This window comes from Equus przewalskii, chromosome 5 (assembly GCF_037783145.1).
Source record: "Equus przewalskii isolate Varuska chromosome 5, EquPr2, whole genome shotgun sequence".
Classification (NCBI taxonomy): Eukaryota; Metazoa; Chordata; class Mammalia; order Perissodactyla; family Equidae; genus Equus; species Equus przewalskii.
Window position 1 is genome coordinate 79,604,909 of NC_091835.1, and position 22,853 is coordinate 79,627,761.

At 38.6% G+C, this 22,853-nt stretch overlaps 1 protein-coding gene across 10 annotated transcripts in view; it reads left to right on the forward strand.

Moving 5' to 3' along the window:
* The first annotated feature begins 18,550 nt into the window (after positions 1 to 18,550).
* Positions 18,551 to 22,853, forward strand: part of USP15 (ubiquitin specific peptidase 15) — a 134,571-nt gene continuing 130,268 nt past the window's right edge. For 8 of the 10 annotated variants that reach the window (XR_011540517.1, XR_011540520.1, XR_011540518.1 and 5 more), the window contains exon 1: positions 18,551 to 19,735. Coding sequence is in view for 3 of the 10 variants with exons in the window: in XM_070621924.1 (XP_070478025.1) it covers positions 19,647 to 19,735 (89 nt within the window). In the remaining 7 variants the exon portion in view is untranslated. Of the gene's footprint in view, positions 19,736 to 21,662; positions 21,884 to 22,853 lie in introns of those variants that run through there. The other 2 variants (XM_070621927.1, XM_070621928.1) reach the window with 1 other exon arrangement.

A 22,853-nucleotide genomic window follows, 5' to 3' on the forward strand; every position in this document is an offset into this window, starting at 1 on the left:
ATTTGATGTCAGCTATTGGAGTCATTCAGTCTGTTTGTTCAATACCTCTTTTGTGGTATATGCTTTCTGACTGGTGTTCACTTGTAATACAAAAATATTGACACTTTTGCCCACTTCGCTAGGTCCATCCACATAACTTTTCCTCAGAGTTCCTGGTCCTCAATTTAACAATATTTCTTCCCTCAGGCCCCTGACCAAATTTGTCTTTCCATGCAAAGTGGATGACAAGGTATACCATCCAAAGCTCTGCTCACTGGGAGAATTTCCCCATACTGCTCTCTTTCAAGTCCACACATGAATGGGTCTATAGTACAGACACCATCCTTTACTTGGCTTACACCCACATACTGAGCTGAACCATTCATAAATAAACCTCAACTTTTCCCATTTCGTGTAACCTAGTGATAAACTTTCCATCAATCGGCCATGGGTATGAGCTTATGTAGAGAGTGTCTACTACAGGGGTTATCTACTAGATCTTTTCACCTGGATAAAAGGGATCTAAGAAAGATTAAGGATATAGTCCAAGAGAGTCTTGATGTACCCAAAGTATCTGTAATTAAGTCTATAAATTGAAATGACCATATCTCAAAGAGAATCATGGGTGAGGCTTTTGGTATAGTAGCATTGACTGGAATGAAACACACAGAAAAATCCATGACTTTTTTTTAAATCTATACTAGGCCTAGACTAAAAGAAACTGAGACTCTTCAGATACAAAAAGAACTTGGGCCTCAACTTTCAACAGTCAGGGGCCAGACCATGAAAGCATCTTAGCCACCAAGAAAAGTTCTCTTCAAAAGTGGCTAAGGAGGATGGCGAAAAAGGAGAGATGCTCCCTCCCCACCAGAGGAAAGAGCAAAGAGCCATGAAGAAGCACAGATGGAAAGTGCTTTCCACGAAACACAACCAAGACTTCATCAAGGAATACTCCATACCCTCAAGGTGGAGGGACTTGGAAATATTTGCCTAGCAAGATTTCAGAATTGCTGTGGTCGCAGTGACTCATATATGTATCTCATTCTTCTCTTTTTCAAATGGGAGTGTTTACTATATTTATCCTATCCTTGTTCCACTATCATATGTTAAATGTGTGAGAGTAGATATCTTATCTTTTAAGTTTTCAGGTCTTTGAATCACAAGAAGATACTCTAAACCTTATGTAAATCATGTGATCCTAAACTTTAAATCTTATGTCACAATTGAATGAGACTTTTAGGGTGTCTTGAAATAGAAGTGAGTGTATTTTACACATGATTGATGAGTGAATATTTTTGACTAAAAGGGCAGACTGTAGTAAATCAGATTTAAAACACTGCTCAACAAGTAGTCTTTCATCCCCTTCCTCCTCCAGAAAGGAGTATACTTTTCCATTATTTGATTTTGGGCTTGGCCATATAACAAGGTTTGGCCAATGGGATGTTAATGGACATTACAGAACCAGAGGTTTGCAGTGTGCTTGCATGGCTGGGCTTTCTGTCCTGCACTCCAGCTTTCCCCATCAGAATAACATGCCTCAGGTAGCCACTGGTCCTTATGATGACAGAAATGTAGAGCATACTTGGACCCAACTTGTAGCTTAGAGCCAAGGCCAGTTGAGTCTAAACTAGATTTGCCAAATCCTAGTAGCAATAGACATGTAAGAAATAAATGAAAACTTATTTGCTGTATACCACCAAGTGTATGGGTGGTTGGTTACACAGCAAAAGCCAACTAATACAGGGAGATTTTTCTCAGATCAAGAATTCAATTTATGAATTGCTTCCTCATTTGCATCTTATTTGTAATTTAACTCGTTGTGATGCACTGAATGTGCCCCCCCCCCCAAATTCATATGCTGAAGCCCTAATCCCCAATGCCACAGTATTTGGAGGCAGGGCCTTGGGAGGTAATTAGGGTTAGATTAGCTCATGAGGAGGGGCCCTCATGATAGAACAAGTGCCCTTATAAAAAGAGGAGGAGATATGAGATGCCTTTCTCTCTGACTGACTGCTTAAACTAAAATGTCAGTTTTCACCGGTCTTTGGACTGAGACTCACACCATCTGTGCCTCCTGCAGGTTCTCAAGTCATCAAACTTGACCTGGAATTTACACCACTGACTTTCCCGGATCTCCAGCTTCCAGGAGGCAGACCATGGGACTTCTTAGTTTCTATAATTGCATAATCAAATATAAATATATTCTATTGGTTCTGCTTCTCTAGAGAATCTCGACTAATACAACAATTGGTACTCAGAAGTTGGGTGCTGCTATAATGAATAACTAAAAATGTGGAAGTAGCTTTGGAACTGAGTAGAGGCCAGAAGAATTTTGAGGTGCATGCTGGAAAAAGCTGATACTGCCATGAAGGAACCACTAAAGGTGATGCTAGTAAGAGCTCAGAAAGAAAAGAGGGGAGATGGAGAAAAAGCCTCTATCTTCTTACAGAATACATAAATAATCAGGAACAGAATGTTGATAGAAATTGGATGGTAAAGGCCATTGTTGAGGTCTCAAACGGAAATGACCAACAGGTCATGGGAAACTGGAGGAAAGACAATCTTTATTACAAAGTGTCAAAGAATTTGGCTGAATTGCATTTATGTTCTAGTGTTTTGTGGAAGGCAGAACTCAAAAGTGATGAAGTTGGATATTTAGCTGAGGAGATTTCTAAGCAAAGTGTTGCAAGAGTAGCTTGGTTCTTCCTGACTGTGGAGAGTAAAATGTGAGAAGAGAGAAATAAATAGAAGACAGAATTGTTAAGCAGAAAGGAACCAAAACTTAAATATTTGGAAAATTCTCAGCTGCCCATACGAAAAATGAGAAAGTGTGCTAGAAGAGAACGCTAAGGGTGTGGCTGACTGACCATTTGATTAGGAGATTAATATGGCTGTGAATCAGGGACCCAATCAGACACTGTCAGGAGCACTGTCAGTTTGAATGGAAAGGAACAGAGATGGGACAAAATGAAAAAAGGCTGTCGGACTTCTTTTAGATCCTATAGGACCAACTGGGCCACAGAGCTATTAGACTTCAAACGTATGCTATTCTGTAAGACAGGGCAAGAAGGGCCCTGAAGGTGAGTCAGAGATCATTAGGACCATTACCTCACTTTCAACAGGCCAAACAGCCTTCAATTGAAGTCATGGAGGTGGGGCTGCCTGGAGCTCTTGGGGCACGGTGCCCACTGGCAGAGCTGTGGTATAGACTGCGTTCTTCCCGCTGAGCCATGGGGATGATGCTGCCACCCCAGCAGATCTGGAGGGCAGAGTATCAAACCAAAGAAGACTATTCTCACACCTTAAAATCTAATGGGATTTGCCTTGCTAGATTTTTCCACTTACTTGGGACCCGTCACCTATTCCTTCTCTCCTATTTCTCCCTTTTGAAATAGAAATGTCTATCATATGCCTGTCTCACAATTGTATTTCAAAAGTACAGAACTTGCTTGGTTTCACAGGTTCACAGCTGGAGAGGAATTTTGTCTCAGCACAAATTGTACCCTGAGTCTCACTCATATCCAATTTAGATAAGACTTTGGACTTCAGAGTTGATGCTGAAAAGAGTTAAGACTTTTAGGGCTGTTCACATGAAGTAGATGTATTTTGCATGTGAGAAGGATATAAATTTGGGGGGACCAGTGGCAGAATGCTATGGACTAAATGTTTGTGTCCTTCCCCTAAATTCAAATGTTGAAGGCCTAATCCCCAATGTGGTGGTATTTAGAGGTAGGATCTTCAGGAAGTAATTAGGGTTAGATTAGGTCATGGAGGTGGGGCACTCATGATGGGATTAATGCCCTTATAAAAAGAGGAGGAAACAGGAGATCTCTCTTCACCATGTGAGCACACAGTCAGAAGGCGATCATCTGCAAAACAGAAAAGGGCTCTCCCCAGAACCTGACAGTGCTGGCACCCTGATCTTAGACTTCCAGCCTCTAGAACCGTGAGAAATAAATTTCTGCTGTTTAAGCCCCTTATTCTACGGTATTTTTGTTATAGCAGCCCAAGCTGACGAAGATCCCTATTCATTGAGATTTAATTTTGATAATGATATTTTATATTCATAGAAGGTCTAAGTGGTTCATTTTTCAATTTGCCTTTTCTTTTTTCCACATTCTACTGTTCTTTCATTATAGTTTCTATTCCTTCTTTTATGTTTATAATCATTTTAAATTTACCTATTTTTATAGACTCTTTTAGATGTTTCCATTACTTTTAGTTTTTAGGACACTAATTTTCTCTTTTTGTTGCATACACTGACTTCTAAATGGTAGTTCGTTTCCTAGTGAATCTTGTAAATTTTTATGTTATAAAGTAGAGGATACTTTTTCTATGGTAGTCCATGAGAGCTAGAGTATGATAATGTTTCTACTGGAATTTTTCATTTGTGTCTTTCTGCTCCCTACGGGTCTCGATATCAATAGATCAGCAGCCTCCATTCAGCAGGTTCTGCACTCTGATCTGTACCCTTTCCCCATAAATGTATCGTGGTCATGTATGGTGACAGTTTACACTTATTATTCTTTAAATTTTATTTTTGTTTTTATTTATGATAACTGAGAATTTCTTTTTTTTCACTCAGATAATTTTTTGATGTAATATCTTATCTACCACTTCTATAGTTTCAGGAGGGATTAGATAAAGCATGTTGACAAAAGTTGCCAGATTCCCAAATTCCTGTAAAAGAATTATGTTTATTTCATCAGATTTTTTTATTAGCATCATTATAGTGCACCAGCACTATGATTCAGATTCCTTCAGTGTATGTAACAAGTGAATGTTTTGAAGAAAACAAAGCTGCTCTAGAACGACTGAATGAGAAAGTTGGCTTAGTTGCCTGCAAGCAGATAACTGATAATATAAGAATAATGACAAATATAAAGATCTATTAAAGTGGTCTAATTGATAAGTAAAGTTAGTACTACAGAGGTAGCAAAGAATAAGAACAAATGGGTAATTGCAGTCTACTTTAATATTACTTTGAAATGCTGTATTTGAGTACTTTAATTGAAGTGTATACTAGCGTATCCTATGTGGTTGACTTGGGACTCAAAGTGAGTAATAGGTATTCAAAAATATTTGTTGATTGAATTAGTTAATGAATAAATGGTTCTTTCTTTTTTATATATAATATAGTTGCTATAGAAAAGCAAATCAGTATGGTGGAGTGAAAGTGCACCGGAGTAGTAGGAAACATAGGCTCTAGTTCTCTGTATTTAACAGCATGTGACTTAGAGCTTAACCTCTTCGAACCTCATTCTACTCAACTATAAAGTCTAAAAATATCTTTGCTTGCCACTTTACAAAGTTTAAGTTAAAATAAAATAAGATGATATATATGAAAATATTTTTAAAATCATAAACCACTGTGCTGTTAAAAAATATTATTTATGCTAAAATAAATATACATGGAAATGAGACCCTCTAGCAGCAAGGAGTTTTCCTTTAAGGGAATATATTAGATAGGATATAGGTTAGGCTATAGTAACAAAGTGACCCAAAAGTACAGTACCTCAAGCAAGACAGAAATTTCTCTCTCACCTGAAAGTCTATGTAGGCAGTCCAGGGCTGATATAGTGGTTTAATGATGGAGTTCAAGACTTCTTGTATCTTGTTGCTCTGCCATCCTCAAAAGGTGGCTTCAAATTTATGGAAAAAGGTGGTAACTCTAGCTCCCACTATCATCTCCAATTTTCAGCCAGCAGAAAGGAGGAAAGGGAAGGGGGATGTGATAAACATGACTCTTTTTTAAAGAGGATGAATAAGAAGTTTCATGCATCACTTTTGCCCTCATTCTATTGAACACAACCTAGAACATGACCACATGTGTTTGCAAGGGCAATTAAGAAACCATAGTGTGATCCCATGTTCATGAATTGAAAGACAACATTGTTAAGATTACAATTGATCTACAAGTTCTAAGTAATCTTTATCAAGATCCCAGCTGACTTCTTTACAAAAATTGAGAAGCTAATTCTAATATTCACATGGAATTCCAAGGGGCCCAGAATAGCCAAAACAATCATGAGAGAGAACAAAGTTGAAGGACTCACACCTCTCCATTTCGCCATGTATTACAAAGCTAGAGTAACCAAGGGACTGTGACACTGCCATAAGGATAGACAAAGAGATAAATGGAATAGAATTGAGAGTCTTCACTGATATGGTTAACTCATTTTCAAAAAAGGGGCCAAGACAATTAAATAGGGAAAAGAATAATATTTTTAACAAATGGTGGGGGGACAACTGGATTTCCACATACAAAAGAATTAAATTGGACCCTTTCTTCACACCACATACAAAAATTAACTCAAAATGGATCAAATCTAAATGTAAGAGCCGAAGCTATAAAACTCAGAAAAGAAAACATAGGTACTAAGTCTTTAGGACCTCAGATTAAGCAATGGTGTCTTAGATAGAATACCAAAAAAAAAAAAAATCAAAAGAAAAAATAGATAAAACTGGACACCAAAATTAAAACTTTTTACTTCAAAAGACACCAATAAAAAAGTAAAAAGATAACTCACAGAATGGGAGAAAATTTGGGGGGATCTTCTGTCTAATAAGAGTCTAGTATCTGGGCTGGCCCCGTGGCCAAGTGGTTAAGTTTGCACGCTCCGCTGCAGGCGGCCCAGTGTTTCGTCGGTTTGAATCCTGGGCACGGACATGGCACTGCTCATCAAGCCATGCTGAGGCAGCGTCCCACATGCCACAACTAGAGGGACCCACAACTAAGAATATGCAACTATGTACCTGGGGGCTTTGGGGAGAAAAAGGAAAAAAATAAAATCTTTAAAAAAAAAAAGAGTTTAGTATCTAAAATATATAAAGAACACTTACAACTCAATAATAAAAAGACAAATAACCCAATTATAAAATGGGCGAAGGATCTGGATAGACATTTCTCCAAAGAAGATATACAAGTGACCAATAAGCAAGAGAAAAGTTGCTCAACATCATTAGCCATCAGGGAAATGCAAATCAAAACCACAGTGAGATATCACTTCATACACTAGGATGCCTATAATTAAAAAGCCAGATAATAACAAGGGTTGCTGAGGACGTGGAGATTCTAGAACCCTCATAGACTGCTACTGGTAATGTAAAATGGTGCAGTCACTTTGGAAAACAGTCTGAAAGTTCTTCAAATGATTTAATCATTTGATTAAACATAGAGTGACCATTTGACCCAGCAATCCCACTCCTAGGTACATATCCAAGAGAAATGAAAACATAGATCCACACAGACACTTGTACACGAATGTTCATAGCAACATTATCTATAGCAGTTCAAAAATGTAGAGAACTTAAATGTCCATCTATCATGAATGGACAAATTAAATGTGGTTATATCTATATAATGGAATTATTATTATTATTAATTATTTAGCAATAAAAAGAAATGAAGTACTGATACATGATACAACATGGATAAACCTTGAAAACGTTATGCTAAATCAAAGAGGCCATTCACAAAGGACCACATATTGTATGATTCTATTTATACAAAGAGTTCAAAAAAGGCAAATCTGTGGAAACAGAAAATGGATTCATGGCTGCTTGGGGCTGGGGAATGAGGTGGGTTAGGGTGACAACTAAGAGATGTGGGGTTTGGGGGGAGAGTAATGACAATATTCTAAAATTGATTGTGATGATGGATGCACAACTCTGTGAATATATGAAAGGCCATTGGATTATACACTTTAAATGGATCAAATGTGTGGTGTGTGAATTATATCTCAAAGTGGTTTAAGAAAAGACAAAAAACCCCATAGTGTTTGGTTGTGTCACCATGTGTTCAACTGAAACTTCTATTGCTATGGAAGAAAAGGAGAATATACATTTGGGGACAGAACCCAGTCTCTGCCATAGGGAGTACTATGACTTTTGGCATTGTTAGTATAGTTTCTAATCTAGTACCAAATCATGTTACATCAAGAATGCCCAACATCATTAATAGAGTGACTTATTGAATTAGTGTGATATTGCAACAAGAGCGATGAAATAAGAGGTAGTTTGGATGCTAGTCTTGACTCCGTCCTTTACTAGCTTTATGACCTAAGTCACAACCTCTCTCAGTGTTAAATCACTCATCAAAAAGGTAAAGATTAAACGAGATGATTTCTATAGGTCCACTGAGTTCTAAGATTGTTTGATTTCAACTCTACAAACTTATCTTTTCATACATTCTGTTTCTTCCCCATTTGTCATTTCAAGAGTCTAGCCCTTATTTAGGGTGTTCCCTTCATGTATATCAACCATTTTACATACTGTTTAAATAATATTTACTTCTCATTCTCTAATAGTTGATGTTTAATTTTCTTTGTCTTTTCAAAAGTTTGTATTTTATGATTTGAGGTACTGAAAGTGAATGAAACCTTTTCTTCTCAATATTTATTATAGACTCTTAAGGCTGAGCTAGACAAGGCAAAAAAAAAAAAAATCCAAATCCCTGACTTTAAATAGGAAAACATTCAACTACAATTTTAAATATCACTAGTAAAAAAGATCCCCCGAATAATTCAGCAGTAATTTCCAAGTAGGAAATCTTAGTTATAGCTAACCAAAACCCTTCAATTCCATCTGTCCCCAATTAAGGGAAATGCATCACTAAATAGCATTTTTCTAGATGTTTTGCTTTTAAATTTAATTTTATTTAATCACCCTTAGTTATTTTAAAGGTTATCTTCATATTGCCATGGTCTCTGTGTGTTACATAATAGACAGTTTATTTATTCAAGGATCCTTTGATTCTCAGGTTATATTCTTTCTTAACTTTCAAAATATGAGCATCCAAAGGAGTTAGTTTTACAAGTCAAGACGTAGGAAGCTACAGTACTTTTTCCCAATCCCATGGATCCCTAAGCTGCTCCTAGGCATGTTGTACTCACAGAAGACACATGTATCCAGAAAGAAAAGATGATTTAAACTCTTTTTGGGGTAGAGTGAGGTAGGATAGGGGTGGGTATCTACTACCACAGCACAAATTGAAGAATGTTTAGAAATAAAATGAGTAATTACTGACCTTTCCATTTTAACTTATCTTGCTCTCTATTAAAATTTCTTAAAGGGCTACTTAACTGCATAAAATCATCTAGGTGGCTTCTAACACTGCGGATTCCTAGTTCTGACCTCCTGATTTTCCGATCTTGTAGGTAGCCAAGAATGTGCCATTTTTACATGTCCCCTACACGATTCTCATGTACTCTAAAGTTTGAGGGTGACAGCAGTCCACAAAAAAACCTTTTCCTCTTTTCAGTGCTTACAAGATGAAATCAACTTTTAACAATATGATTTTCTAATGTAGAGCTCCTTAAATGCAGTAACAAAGACTTTAAAAGTAACTCATCTTTAAAAGTATAAAGCTAACAAGGTTTTGTTACAGAGTTCACAAATTATTACACATTTAAATTGCCATAGAGAAATATGTGTGATATGCTATTTTATAAGATTTCATTCCATCTGCTTAAACATTATCTGTAATTATAAATATCTATATGCTACAGTATACGTTTGTATTATATCTATATTTAACCATATATGGCTTAAATATTAAATTAGGTCTTTTTATATAGGCAGTACACCTCTTTTAGTAGAAATATAAATTACATTTACATTGTTTGTAAAAATATTTATCACCAGTTGGATACACAACTCTTAGCAATTTATTGTTTTAATGGAAATACGATTTATCTACTTAAAAAATGAAGCTCATGAATTATAAATAATTAATATAGAGACATCAAATAGAATAAATTATTGAATGTGAAATCAACCCACTGATACAAGCCAGCATCTTTATTGAAGAAATTATGATAATTTTTAAAAAGAAAAAAAATCCTAGAAGGAGTGATGATAGTTACAGCATGTGAGAGTTATACTAGAGTTTGTCCATTTAATTTACTGAGATTAAATAATCCCAGAGGGCAGGGGATAGAAATTGTTCTCTCAAGAACTGACAATCCTGGGGCCAGCCTGATGGCGTAGTGGTTAAGTTCACACGCTCTGCTATGGTTGCCCGAGGTTTTCAGCTTCAGATCCAGGGTGCAGACCTATACACTGCTCATCAAGCTATGCTGCGGCAGCATCCCACACACAAAATAGAGGAAGATGGGCACAGATGTTAGCTCAGGGTCAATATTCCTCATGAAAAAAAAAAAGAAGCTGACAATCCAGTCTTACAGCTACAGTGTAATTTTGCTCTTATCACAAGATCATAGTCGAATCTGGGCAAAATTAATTGAAGAAGTCAATGTATCTCCTTAGACTAATGGTCCCAAACTTTGGGCACAAGAGTCACCTGTGAGCCTGTTAAAATGCAGAATGCTAAACCTCATTCCCCTAGAAACTCTGATTCAGCACACCTGGAGTTGGGCCGAACAATCCATATAGTAAAATACACTCCAGTGTTTCTGATACAGCTGGTCTACAGACCCCACTTTTAGAAACATTACCTTAGGTTGCGATGATTGTCTTTTTTAACCCTCCAGCCATTAATAGTTCATTGGATAAGGACTAGACCTCCAGGTGGTGAAAAGAAAGAGTAAATTCCCAACAAGTTTCATCATCTCTTTCTGAAGTTCAGATGAAGAACCGCATTTTCTTCTTAAATGCATTGCTCCCTAATTCGAGAGTTCTTTTCCTGAGAGAGACGAGCCCTAGAATTTAATTTGAGGTGCCCAAGTCTATTTTTAATCAGAGAATACTATTTCTTTTTTTTTAAGGAAATAATCCTCGTTTGATTTTATCATAAATTTTCTCCCAGATCATGATAGGAAATATGTAATAAAACCAACATCAGTGAATATTTCCTTCCTAGTGAAATTTTCTATATTTTGAAAAGCTTGTTTACTCTCCATTACATAGTTTTAAACTTCTTTCAGACTTGAAAAGAATATTCACATCTTTATAAATTTTTTGTTTCCTGAATTAATTTATGCAATAAGAAAATAGAAAGCTTGCAAATGCAAACCTTGTTAACATTAGAAGAAGTTGGAGGAAACTTTATTTATTTTGGAAGTCTGACAGCTCTGAACTCTTTATTTTCTAGTTTCTTTTACTTCCACTTCAAGAGAAAAAAAGTTCAAAATTCATTTTTCTCTGAAGGGGCTGAAAGAAACTTGCTGTACAGCACCATTTACATGAACCAGTCAAAAGCAGTTAGAGCGTCATAGAGTCTAAAGGGCATTAATTAAATCTGCTAAGCCCTTGCTCCAGTAAAAGCAGGGTTTTTTCCTCCTTACCTTGACCTACTTCCATTTTCCATTAACCACTTGAAGTAGCCAGTAGAGTTGGGTGTTAGTTTTTACCTGCCTGCAAGGCATTTCATTCAATAAGTACTTATCAAGAAACCACCGTCCACATAAAGTTGTACCAAATGCCTTGGGAGATAAGAGGGAAGAAAGGGAGAGAGAGAAGGAAGGAAGGAGAGAAGGAGGGAAGAAGGAAGGAAACAAGCTTTGGCCATGGGCATTGATGTGAGATCTATTTTGGCAGGCAGTTATATGTATCATCCAGCTCTATATGTACTTTCGGCTCCACTCCTCATAAGTCACTTTGACTCACTTTCCTCTGACCATAATACATGAGGTTGGCTTAGCTGCTGCTCTTGCTTCCCTGCACTGATTCAGAGTGTCTGTTAGAGAGTCTTGATAGCATTTCTTGTGCAAAGCACGCCAATGATTATTCTACTACAACTTGTCTGGAAGCTGTTGCAGTATCTACTGCCATCTATCCTTGGCTTCTATCTGGCCCAGTTGAAATGTAGTCAGCACAATTTTTAAGCTCCAGGTCCTCGTTCTTGATGGATAGTCGTCATAATTTGATGTTAAGAATTTGGTGACATTGCCTAAAAAGTTAAAATAATCTCATAATCACTGAAGACTTTGGTATGGTTATTACTTTCTGTATTGTGTCAGTTTTAGAGCTCAGTGCTAAAAATAGTTTCCATCTTTTTGTCAACTAGGAGTCCAGAGAATATATCATATTGAACTCAATTTCTTCTCATTGTTATCCGTGACGTAACATATCTGTGTAGTGTTACAGTAGATGGATACATCAGTCAATCGGAGCTCTAAGAATATTTTGCTTTGTCTTAATTTCCTTAGGGTAGACTATTCTATGACCTGTCTGTATTAGTTTTCTATTGCTACTATAACAAATTACCATATATTTAGTGAACTGAGATGACACGAATTTATTAGCTTGTATTTCTATAGCTTAGAATTCCGATACAGATCTCACAGGGCCTAAATCAAAGCATTCACAAGGCTGTGTACCGTTCTGGAGGCTTTAGAGGAAAATTCATTTCCTTGACTGCCAGCTTCTAGAAGCCATCTACATTCCTTGGCTCGTGGCCCCTTTATGATATTTTCAAAGCCATTCCTCCTCTCTCCTATCTACCTCTGACAACAGCCGGGAAAGTTTCTCTATTTTTAAGGATTCATGTGATTCATTTGGGCCCAAGTGGGTAATGCAAGACAATCTCTCCATCTCAAGGTCCTTAACTTCAATCAAATCTGCAAAGTGCCTTTTGCCATGTAAGGTTCTGGGATTAGGGCATGGATATGGACATGGACATCTTTGAGGAGCCACTATTTTGGCTTCTAAGTTGTCAGTCCACAGGTAAGATTATTGTAACACAAGTCTTTAATCTGTTATTTATCCATGTTTGTAATTAGAGAACATTCATAAGTATATGAAAATACTTTTTAATCATATTGTACTATCAGCTTCCAAGTACATTCTTTTAGCCTTAAGAATACCTTCACAGAGGGGCTGGCCCCATGACCCAGTGGTTAAGTTCGCACGCTCTGCTGCAGGCAGCCCAGTGTTTCGTTGGTTCGGATCCTGGGCGCGGACATGGCACTGCTCATCAGACCACGCTGAGGCGGCATCCCACATGCCACAACTAGAAGGACCCACAACGAAGAATATTCAACTATGTACCGGGGGGGCTTTGGGGAGAAAAAGGAAAAAAAATAAAATCTTGAAAAAAACAAACAAAAAAAAGAATACCTTCACAGAAAATACTGTGAGTAAAGCTGGACTTCTAACATTATCGTTCTTAGCCCCTTTAGTGATTGGGCTTCTTTGACCTGGGCTATTACTAATTTTAACATGTAGCAGCTTTGTGATGTTAATGAATTTGTTCAAACATTCAAATTTAGTAGCTGCCACAGTCTAAGAGGCACAAGCATTTTGTAAATGATAATTGCTACTATATATTTGGCTCTATTATGAGGTTCACACTCATTATTTAATTCTCTTTTGACCGAATCCTACGAAATAAGTCTATTACTTCCATTTTACAGATGAGGAAACTAAAGTTTCTGCTATCACAGAACTAGCAAGTAACAGAGTGTAGCATTCAAATATAGGTCTTTCTTATTTTAAAATGTATAATCTTTACACTATATCTTATTAAATTTCCATAAACATTAAGTAAATTAAGTTATATGTATAGGTGTATTATTATTTCCTGCACCTCTGATGGATCCTACATGCTGTAGAAATCATGCCCAATGTATTTACATAGTGGCCTCAGGCCACTAGTAAATTTAGAAATGCACGTTACATTGTTCAAAAGAGCCTATACAAAAGCATACTGACTAGCAACAAAAAGCAATGGTAAATATTTTTATAAAATCAGTAGTAGTGTTTTATCTTCATTGTTGGTGTCTTCTAACTTGACCTAAACCTTCCATGTAGTCGGTAGTCCCTATTGCTTAGAGACACCTGGAAGACAACGTCGTGAAAAATGCTTCATCCAATGTTTACATTACTCTCGGAACACAGATGTATTCTTTAAGACCTGCTATTTTATTGTTCTAAAACTCTTTGCAAGCAATTTAAATCTTTTTGCTATCTAAGCCAAAATGAAAAGGAGGATTGTCCAGGTAGAAAATCTGGATAATTCAGTCCTCTCTTGGGAGAAAACAAAGTTAATCTCTGGATCCCTGGGTCATCACACAAGTCTCGCCTTCACTTTGGATGTGTACATTTCTGAGGTCCACGGGCATAAAAGACAACATTTTTAAACTCTTGCATGAAACTGATATAGAGTAAAAAGGACCAAGTAAAAAACATTAAGATCAAAATTTTGCGTAATTTAACTCGTCCTTTAAAACAAAAGGTCAGCATGTTTGAAATGATTTAGGTTTCTAAAGTCCATCCATTATTATGAAGCTTGGAAAAGGACCCAGAGGCTGCTTAACATCTCTATTTTTGTTACGAAATTGTTCTTTATCAACCTTGAAATCTGTCAATAGATATAAATAACATATTCAACCTTGAAACCTGCCTATAAATATAAATAACAAATAAAGAAAGTATAAAACAGGCAGATTTTCCCCTACTATCAACCTTGATTTGATCTATATCACCTTTGGTTGAATGGGATAATCTAACTCTTTCTTGGGAAAGTTTCCCACCATGCAAGTACACTTCATTTCTAAATATCTAGGACCCACAGAATATACTATGTCTATTGAGGGTTTTGCTTTGTTTTTGGGTTTTTTTTTTTGCTATAATTCTAGACCTATAAGACTATTGGATTTGTTTATTGATTCAATTCAGCTTAATTCTATTATCATTTGGTAAGTATCTACTATAGAGTAGACTACCATCAACCTTCAGGGTAGTGTCAGCTTTCACAGCATTTTGTGTGTGCTTCCAAAAAAAGAAAATATAAAGTAGTAACTCAGATTAATCAACTTGCACACTTCATGCCCACGTTAAAATGAAACTTTCCAAGAGGAAAATGGGCATGGATGTTAGCTCAGGGCCAGCCTTCCTCAGAAAAAAGAGGATTGGCAGTAGTTAGCTCAGGGCTAATATTCCTCAAAAAAAAAAAAAAAAGAAACTTTCCAGATCCTTTAGGGTGGAGATGTAATTTTGCTTGTTCAATTTTTTTTTTTTTATGTGAGGAAGAGTGGCCTTCAGCTAACATCTGTTGCTAATCTTCCTCTTTTTGCTTGAGGAAGATTGTTGCAGAGCTAACATCTGTGCCAGTCTTCCTCTATTTTATGTGGGATGCCACCATAGCAAGATTTGAGGAGTGGTGCTAGGTCTGTGCCAGGGATCTGAACCTGTGAACTCCAGGCTGCCAAACCAGAGCATGTGAACTTAACCACTATGCCACCGGGCCGGGCCCTACATTTTTTAATCTAAATTACTTTAGGTGGGGCAGACAGTACCTCAGAGTCCCCACAATTCCTTGCTATCTTACAACAGATTTGTTTCACCCATTTAAGTAGCTCTATCTGTCCCTTGCAAGCCTTTGAGTTTCAGCCCAGGAAGAGTCTAATCACCGGATTTTATAATGAGAAAACTAATGCCCACAGAGATTAAATAACTTGGCCAAGGTTACCCAGCTAGTTAGTGGCACTAAGCCAGAGTCAAAATCCAAGGATACTGGCCCTTTGTACAAGACACTGTATTCATTTCACTACTTTGTCTTCCTCTTTATCAGGACCTAACATTTGTCTGAAATAAGGAGCCTCTGTATTTTTTTTTTTTAGTTTTAAAAACAGCATTGTGACACTTACAATTTTTATTCATATCTCACGTTTCAAAGTCTCATTAAGGAATTAAGCACTTTACTACAAGCTGTTTTGGTGTTTGCACTACTCCCCCGCCTTTCCCCTGCCTTTAGCTGTTCAGAGAGCTAGTAAAGCGAGGAGGGAGTTATAAAATTACGAAAGAGAAAAAAATGAAAGGCTTAGAGAGGTGACTAAGAATGGGGGAGTGGGGTGAGGGAGTTATCAGAGGGAATAACTAGAGAAAGGACAAAGAAGAAGGAAAAAGTGAAATAGTGGTTCCTGAAGCCCAAAGATAGGAAGAGTTGAGAAATTAAGACAGCTAAGTCATCAATCATTGTTCTTTCAGGGAATTTGCTGATTCTGGCAGATTTTTCCTTGGGCTCATGCAGCCAGCACCACACAAAACTGTGAAGAAGGCAAAGCTTGTCTTGGAATTCTCCTTTGTATTTTCTTCCATTCAACTCTATTAAAAAAAAAACAATGTTTTTCCTTCTTTCTGTGTTCCATCCCAGGTTGAAAACTCTCTCATTTGACACCTTAGTCTTAAGCCTTACTCTCTCCTGGGGTGTTTATATTTGAAGTCCTATGTTTCAGTTGTGGAGTACAAGAACCTCTCTGAAAAAGATCATTTAAACATTAGTGAGCAGAGAAGGGAATTATTTGGAAGATCAAGGAGTCCTTCCCAGAGTATCTCTAGTTTCAGAACCTACTCTGCCTTTATATAAGGTGCACTTGCTTCATATCCAGCCTAATTTCTAAAGTATCCAGCACACTCCTTCTCCTTTCTTAAAGCCCTAGGTTAAGTTTTTAACAAACAAGAAAGGTACAGAAAGTCTGAGCAGGTAATGACAATCACCAAGCAAATAGTACCTCCTTATAATTTTAACTAAGCAATCAATGAAGAATCAATGAAGATGTTACCGCACAAAGCTGGGGTTCTCTTGCCCAATGTGCATTAACAAATGTGCATTATGGCATCAGCTTTTAGGGGAGAAATCAGCTTTATTCTGTGAGATTGATCTGCAGGGAGACAGGGGGCACGTGCCCTCGGATCTGTCTCCCTGATTCAGGATTTGGGGCACAATTAAGAGGTTAGGGAGAACAGGATGGCACTCAGAAATGCTGGTGGCACAGGTTTTGATTGGTGAGCTTCAAACATTTATGGTAAAGTTCTAAACATTTATGACAGGGTTCTAAACTTTTATGATGAGGTTCTAAACTTTTATGATGAGGTTCTACACATTAATGATAGGCTGGGGAAAGAATTTTAACACCGGATCTTCCTGAATGAGGGACCCCTCGCTTCTGATAAGAGTCTGACTTTTAAGTTCAAGTCGTGTCCCCATCCTTTGGTTCTGTGAAGAGGAGGATCTCTGGTTCTGCAGTCATTTCAGGTCAAGATTTCCTCTTCTGTGCATACTCTGGCTCCATGACTTTGCAGATTTTCTGAAAGACAGTCCTTAATCACTGTTGATAAGAGATGGGGTCCACTCCCACTGGCTCTAAATAGGCTCATGGTTACAAAGACACTCATTCCAAACAAGCAGATGTAACCCCTGGTTTCGATTCAATTATCTGTGTGATTCAAAGAAAAGTAACATTTTTCATCAATTACCTACTTAGTTATTCAGTAGGGATGTGGACCTTAATATTTATGAACAATATCTTATTTCTCTTCATTACTGAGAGTAGAAGAAGCATAAGTAAAACAAGCAGAATTTCCAAAAATTAGTAAACTGAGGTCACTAGAAAGTTGATTGCTAGAATTAAGATCATAAAGGTTGGTAGAAAAACAGAAACTTACCCAAATCTGCTAGATTCTGGAGCTAGATGTCTTTGTTTCAAATTTGGGTTTTGCCTCAATTCCTCATCTACAGAATGGAAATTACGACATCTATTTCACAGAGTTGCTATGAGGATCGAAGATAGTGCTTTAAAACGTTTAGAACTAGGCTTGGCACTCTTTTAGTGCTTGTTAAATAAAATACTGTAACTACTATTTCTTTCCTGACTCTGAATGCAACGAGTTAGGTCAACAAAATGACCTCATAAATCTGATGTATAATTCAAAACAGCATTGAACTTATACACGTATATGCAGTTAACTCATTGCCTTGAACATGGTGCAAATGAAGAAGAGGCTTTTCAAATTTCTTGCGTGGACACAGGCTTCAACATTTCAAACATGCATTTCTTTGAAAGGAAACTGGACAGCAGAATGTGCATGAGGCATCGCTTCTTGATAAAGTTATGCATATAAAATGACAGAAAGCACAGTTTTGCCTTCAAAGTCCACAGTGCTTTTTTTCCACAGCTTTGTTGAGATATAATTTACATAACGATACAAATCATTCTGTCAACAGCAAACAATGTTAGTGTTTATTGATTGGCTATTATGTCCCAGGCAATAAACATATGTTTTTTTGTTTAATTTTCATCAAAATCCTTTCAGGTAGGTATTACTGTCCCCAACTTTATGATTAAACTAAAAATTAAGCACTTTGCAGCTAGAGGTTGAAGTGAAGTTTGAACTCACGTTCATATGACTCCAATATTCTTCCCATATCATGCTGCCTCTCTTTAGAAAATCATTTTCTTTCAGAGGTTGGGTAGGAAAGGGGGGAAATGTGACCTTTTGATGGTACTCATGGTTAAAGAAACTCTAATTTTCTCACCTGTCGGAAGAAAAGTCAAATACTCTAAGAAATAGCAGTAACTGGAAACTGTTTTCAGACTCTCAAATCAAGGATGACATGATAATACAGAATAGTATTATTTTGAAGAAAACAAGCAACCATAATGCTGATGTATACAAATCACAAAGCCAATACACACTCCTTTAACTTGGAGGGGTTCAACACCTCTTAGGAGCATAATTACACCCCTCTTTACTGCATTCTCACCAAATGAGCTAGGCAGACATTAAAAATGGGGAAAAAAGAGACATCGTGCAGGAATTCTTAGCCATCTTTTAGACTTTTCACAGCATTTATGTTATCTTAGTCAAATCTCTGGACATCTTCACGTTGCCAAAACTCATTTATTAAATATTTACGTGGTTCTTACGTGTTAGGCAGCACTGGGCTAGCCACCAGGTGTACAGAGGTTAAAAAAAAATGGATCCACTGCAGGCCAGTCTACATTTTAGTTCAGGTTCTCACTAGGACACGTAGTGAGCGTGTTGTCGTGAACAGATGGCACGTGGGCTTCGGAACTGGGTTATAAACTTGCCTCTCCACTTACTGTTATGACCTTGGCATTTGATTTTTGAGAGACTCGATTTCCCCATTTGTAACATAAGCGGCTTCAAACAGCTGGTATTATCATCTAGCTTCAGATGTACACACCATGGGAAGATGGGGCTAAGAAAATGTTACTTTATGACATCGAGGAGAAAGGGTTTCTCGCGCGTCTTCTTCTCCTTTGGTACCTGGCGTTCGTCGATCCCTATTTTACACCCTGTTCGCCGAGGAAGTGGAACAGGTTTTCACTGCGGCTCGGCTGTCTGGGTGTGCCTGGGAAGGCGGCACAAAGACCGAGGCAAGGTCCCCACCTACAGCAGGACTAGGAGCGCTGGAGGGAGTCCGGGAAGGGCCCTGCGGCCGGGCGCTCGCATTCGGATGTTCTTTGTTTGGGCCAATATTGAGCGAGCTCGCAACGAAAAGCCCAGAGTCACGGAGCTGTAGAAATGTCCTGCCATATCCTAGCGTCCCCACGCCCCCCGCCCCACCCACCGGGAGCGTGAGTGAATGCGCAAATAAGGGCGTTCGGGCGGCTGTGGGAAAGAGGGAGGGGAAGGCAGCAGTGGAGGAGGGACGGGGCGGTGGCCGCGCTCAGGCGGCAGCTGACCGAGGCCCCAGCGCGCAGCCTTAACGCCGGCGCGCCGGGCCGAGGAGGTCGGGGCGAGCTGCTGGACGGGCGGGGGCCGATGGGGGGCAGCAGACCACAGCCGTGCGCTCGGCTCGCCCCGGGGCCAACTCTTGTGCCGAGGCGCACCCCCCACCTTCCGGCTCTTTTGGTTTCGACCTGCCGGCTGGGCGGGGCCGCGGGACGCCATTCCCACAATGCTCTGGGGCGTGCCGCCGCCGTCGCCGCCGCCTCCGCTGCCGCTAGTGGAAGAAGATGGCGGAAGGCGGAGCGGCGGATCTGGACATCCAGAGGTCTGACATCGCGACTCTGCTCAAAACCTCGCTCCGGAAAGGGGACACCTGGTGAGGGAAAGGGGCTGAGGTGGCCGCGGTTGCCCGAGGCTGGTGGGGAGCTGGGCGGGAAGTGCGGGCTGGTGTCTTTCGCTGGTGACAGGTGCGGGCAGGTCCGGCGGCGGCCGCCCTGGGCAGCAGGATTTGGGCCACTCCCGAAATGTGGGGGCAAAGATTGGACCCGAGGTGAAGACCAGGGTTGGTGGCTTGTCGGGTCATGCTGAGAGAGTGGCGGGAGCGGCGGCGGCGGCTCGTGCAGGTCTCCCCGTCCTCCTTCCTCCCGGAGTGCCGCTCCCACCCCAGGCCTTCCCGAACGATGGGTCCCAGCCGCTCGGCGCGAGCCCCTCACTGTTTGACAGGTCCCGGGGCCGCGGCTGGGCACGGTCTCACCGCCTCGACTCCTCCAGTCATTTCCTTTCCCGGCATCGTCGGTATCCAACTTCCCTATTATGCGGATTCTTGTGTTCTTCCGGGAGGCAGGCTGCAGGGTGTTTGCTGTTCGTACTACACAGGTGGCGTGTGTCAGGGCGCCACTTAAGAGAAGGAAACCTTAGTTTCCAGTTTCTTGTCAGGAGGGAGAGGAGTAGGGAACCTTGGGCTTCTGAGCGATACCACGTGGTCTTGTGCTCTAGTGGAGGCTTGAGGGAAACCGGCAGCGTTTTTCCTAGAAGTGCAGTCCTTGCCTCCTTTTGGAAGGATAACGTAGGCCTGCAGAAAGTAGATAAGTCCACTTGAGGCTTAAGTCACTTGCTAATATTCAAACTTATAAAATACCAAAGGATATACTTAAAATAAGGAGGTATGTGGAGATTTTAATACCTGTCGGCCATATCAAGTGGTATCCAGACTAACTTCACTGTGTGAATATGTAACCTAAAGAGTAGGTGCTCTGCCTATTAGGAAAGATAATGTGCCTCTTTACTGTATAATAAAGATCGTTTTCATTTCCCATCGTCACCATAGCAGGGCTATATAATTTAAAGAGTGTGTTTTCCTGTATTCCAGTATGGCTTGGGGAAGGAGCATAAGATTGAGCCCTGAGTTAGGTCACCGTTCCAGCGCTTAACTTGCAGTATGACTGAGGAAAGTTAAATCATTGCACCTTAGTGTCTTCATCTATGAAATGGACAGTAATAATTTCATTATAGGGCTTTTATCTTGATTCAATGAAATATTCTAAAAGATTTTCTATTTATGAGATAACGTTAGATTTTAGTTACTTCTTATCACCGCCATTTACTTACTTGAAAGATAATTTTCAAGTAAGCTAGTAGCTGGCAGACTTGGGCCTTGAATTTAAGCACTTTGATCGAAGTCTTGGTACTTTATTCCTACTTTGTTAGGCTATGTACTATGTTTGTATGGTAAAAATCCTCTAAGGGTGTAAACATATACTTGTTGCATTACAGCAAAAAATATGATTTAATAATCGTTACTGTTCACATTGGAGTGTTCCTAAGTTGTTTACTACTGTGGGGAAATTGGACATTTCCTACGACACTTAGGTTTACGACACTTTTGTTTATGTTGGCCTGTGGGTTGTTAAAGAGGAAATCAACCTTTGCTTCCTATTGTTTGTTAAAGAACACTTACAAATTCCTAATTCGTCTAGCCTATTACCACCCCATGAAAAGATAAATTATGAATTTCTGTAAAATAGAAATCTATAACTTAAAATCTGGATATTCCTTCTCTTTATTGTTATGTTTTTGGTGTACTGAGTAATAATTGTTGTTGACATTACAGGATGATAGGAGCTGTTTGTGTATTGTGAGCATTAAACTTTTTAAAGTTTATTATTTTTCAAATGAAAGAATTTTTGCTTTTTGACAGAGTTACTGCGGATCATTTTAAAGATCTATTTTAAAGAGTATACAGGAAGTGCATAAATTTGAGTCATTTCAGTGCTTTCATTTTAAAGAAAAGGAAACTGAGACTCAGATATTTAGGAACAGCAGAATGTGCGTATTCTTACCCTTGCATTTGTTTCCCCTGCTGTTTAAAGGGGGGAAAAAAGCAGGAACAAGATGGTACTGGGGAGTTGCAGATACCAGTTTGGTTTATATGTGAGCCAGTTTACTTGCAATTAGGTGAAACCAGTCAAAAATGGAAATAGTCTAGAGTAGAAGTTTGATTCAGAGTTTTAAGGAAAATAATTTGGTAAGTACAAATTTGATAATGTCTTCATCAGTACAGAACTGGTAAAGGTATTTAATAATTTAGTTGTTGGGTTTATGTTTTTTGAAACTCATTAAAAAGTTATTTATCTTTTTAATATCTTTTAAAGAAATCTTTGGATTAGTCATTTCTGGGTATTTGGGCAAATCCTGTCTGTTATTTTATAGCTGAAATGGGCCATATGCAAATGGAACGTTGTCTTGGTGTGTGTGTGTGTATGTATATATATATGTATAAACATCTTGGAAGACTGATTGGACTATTTAAAAAATTGGTTAGGTTAACCTTAAGTTTATTCTTAGAACTTTAATATTGATGTTTAACATTATAGTCAAATGCCTTAAAAATGAATAAATTTCATTAATTAGGTTGTGAGTACTTTGCAAATAAGGGCTATATCATAGTGCTCTGGTAACTAATTCTAACATCTAGGCAAGGTAAAAATTTGATTCAGTGCGAATAGTAGAGTTTCTGTTTATTTGTAAATAGTGAATGATTTTTATCTGCAAACTGACTTTCTAGAGATTCAAGTTACAAAAGTCTAAGATGAGGAGGAACAAACTTTATGATATGCTTGGTACTAGACTTTATAGTGACAGAAAAATCAAAATTGATGCAAGAGAGTTATACCTCTTAAAGGTGAGGTGTGAAAGTAACGCTGGTCTCCGTTAGAAGGAGTAGAGCAGTACTCTCAGGATGCTGTTTCTTGATCTGTATTTCAACTCCAAGGAGAGATTCAGAAAACCATGAACAACATTGTTAGTATTTAGGAACGGTAGAAAAGAATAAAGGAAATGAAATTGTTTAGTTTAGGATGAATGAACGATAACTTAATCTTCAGGTAACATGGTGGTTTCTCTTGATGAAACAAAAGGAAAATTCATTTAAAGTGCATTATATGTGAGTATATTAGGGATAGAGGAACCTATTTAAGGGGATGATAGTTAAATGA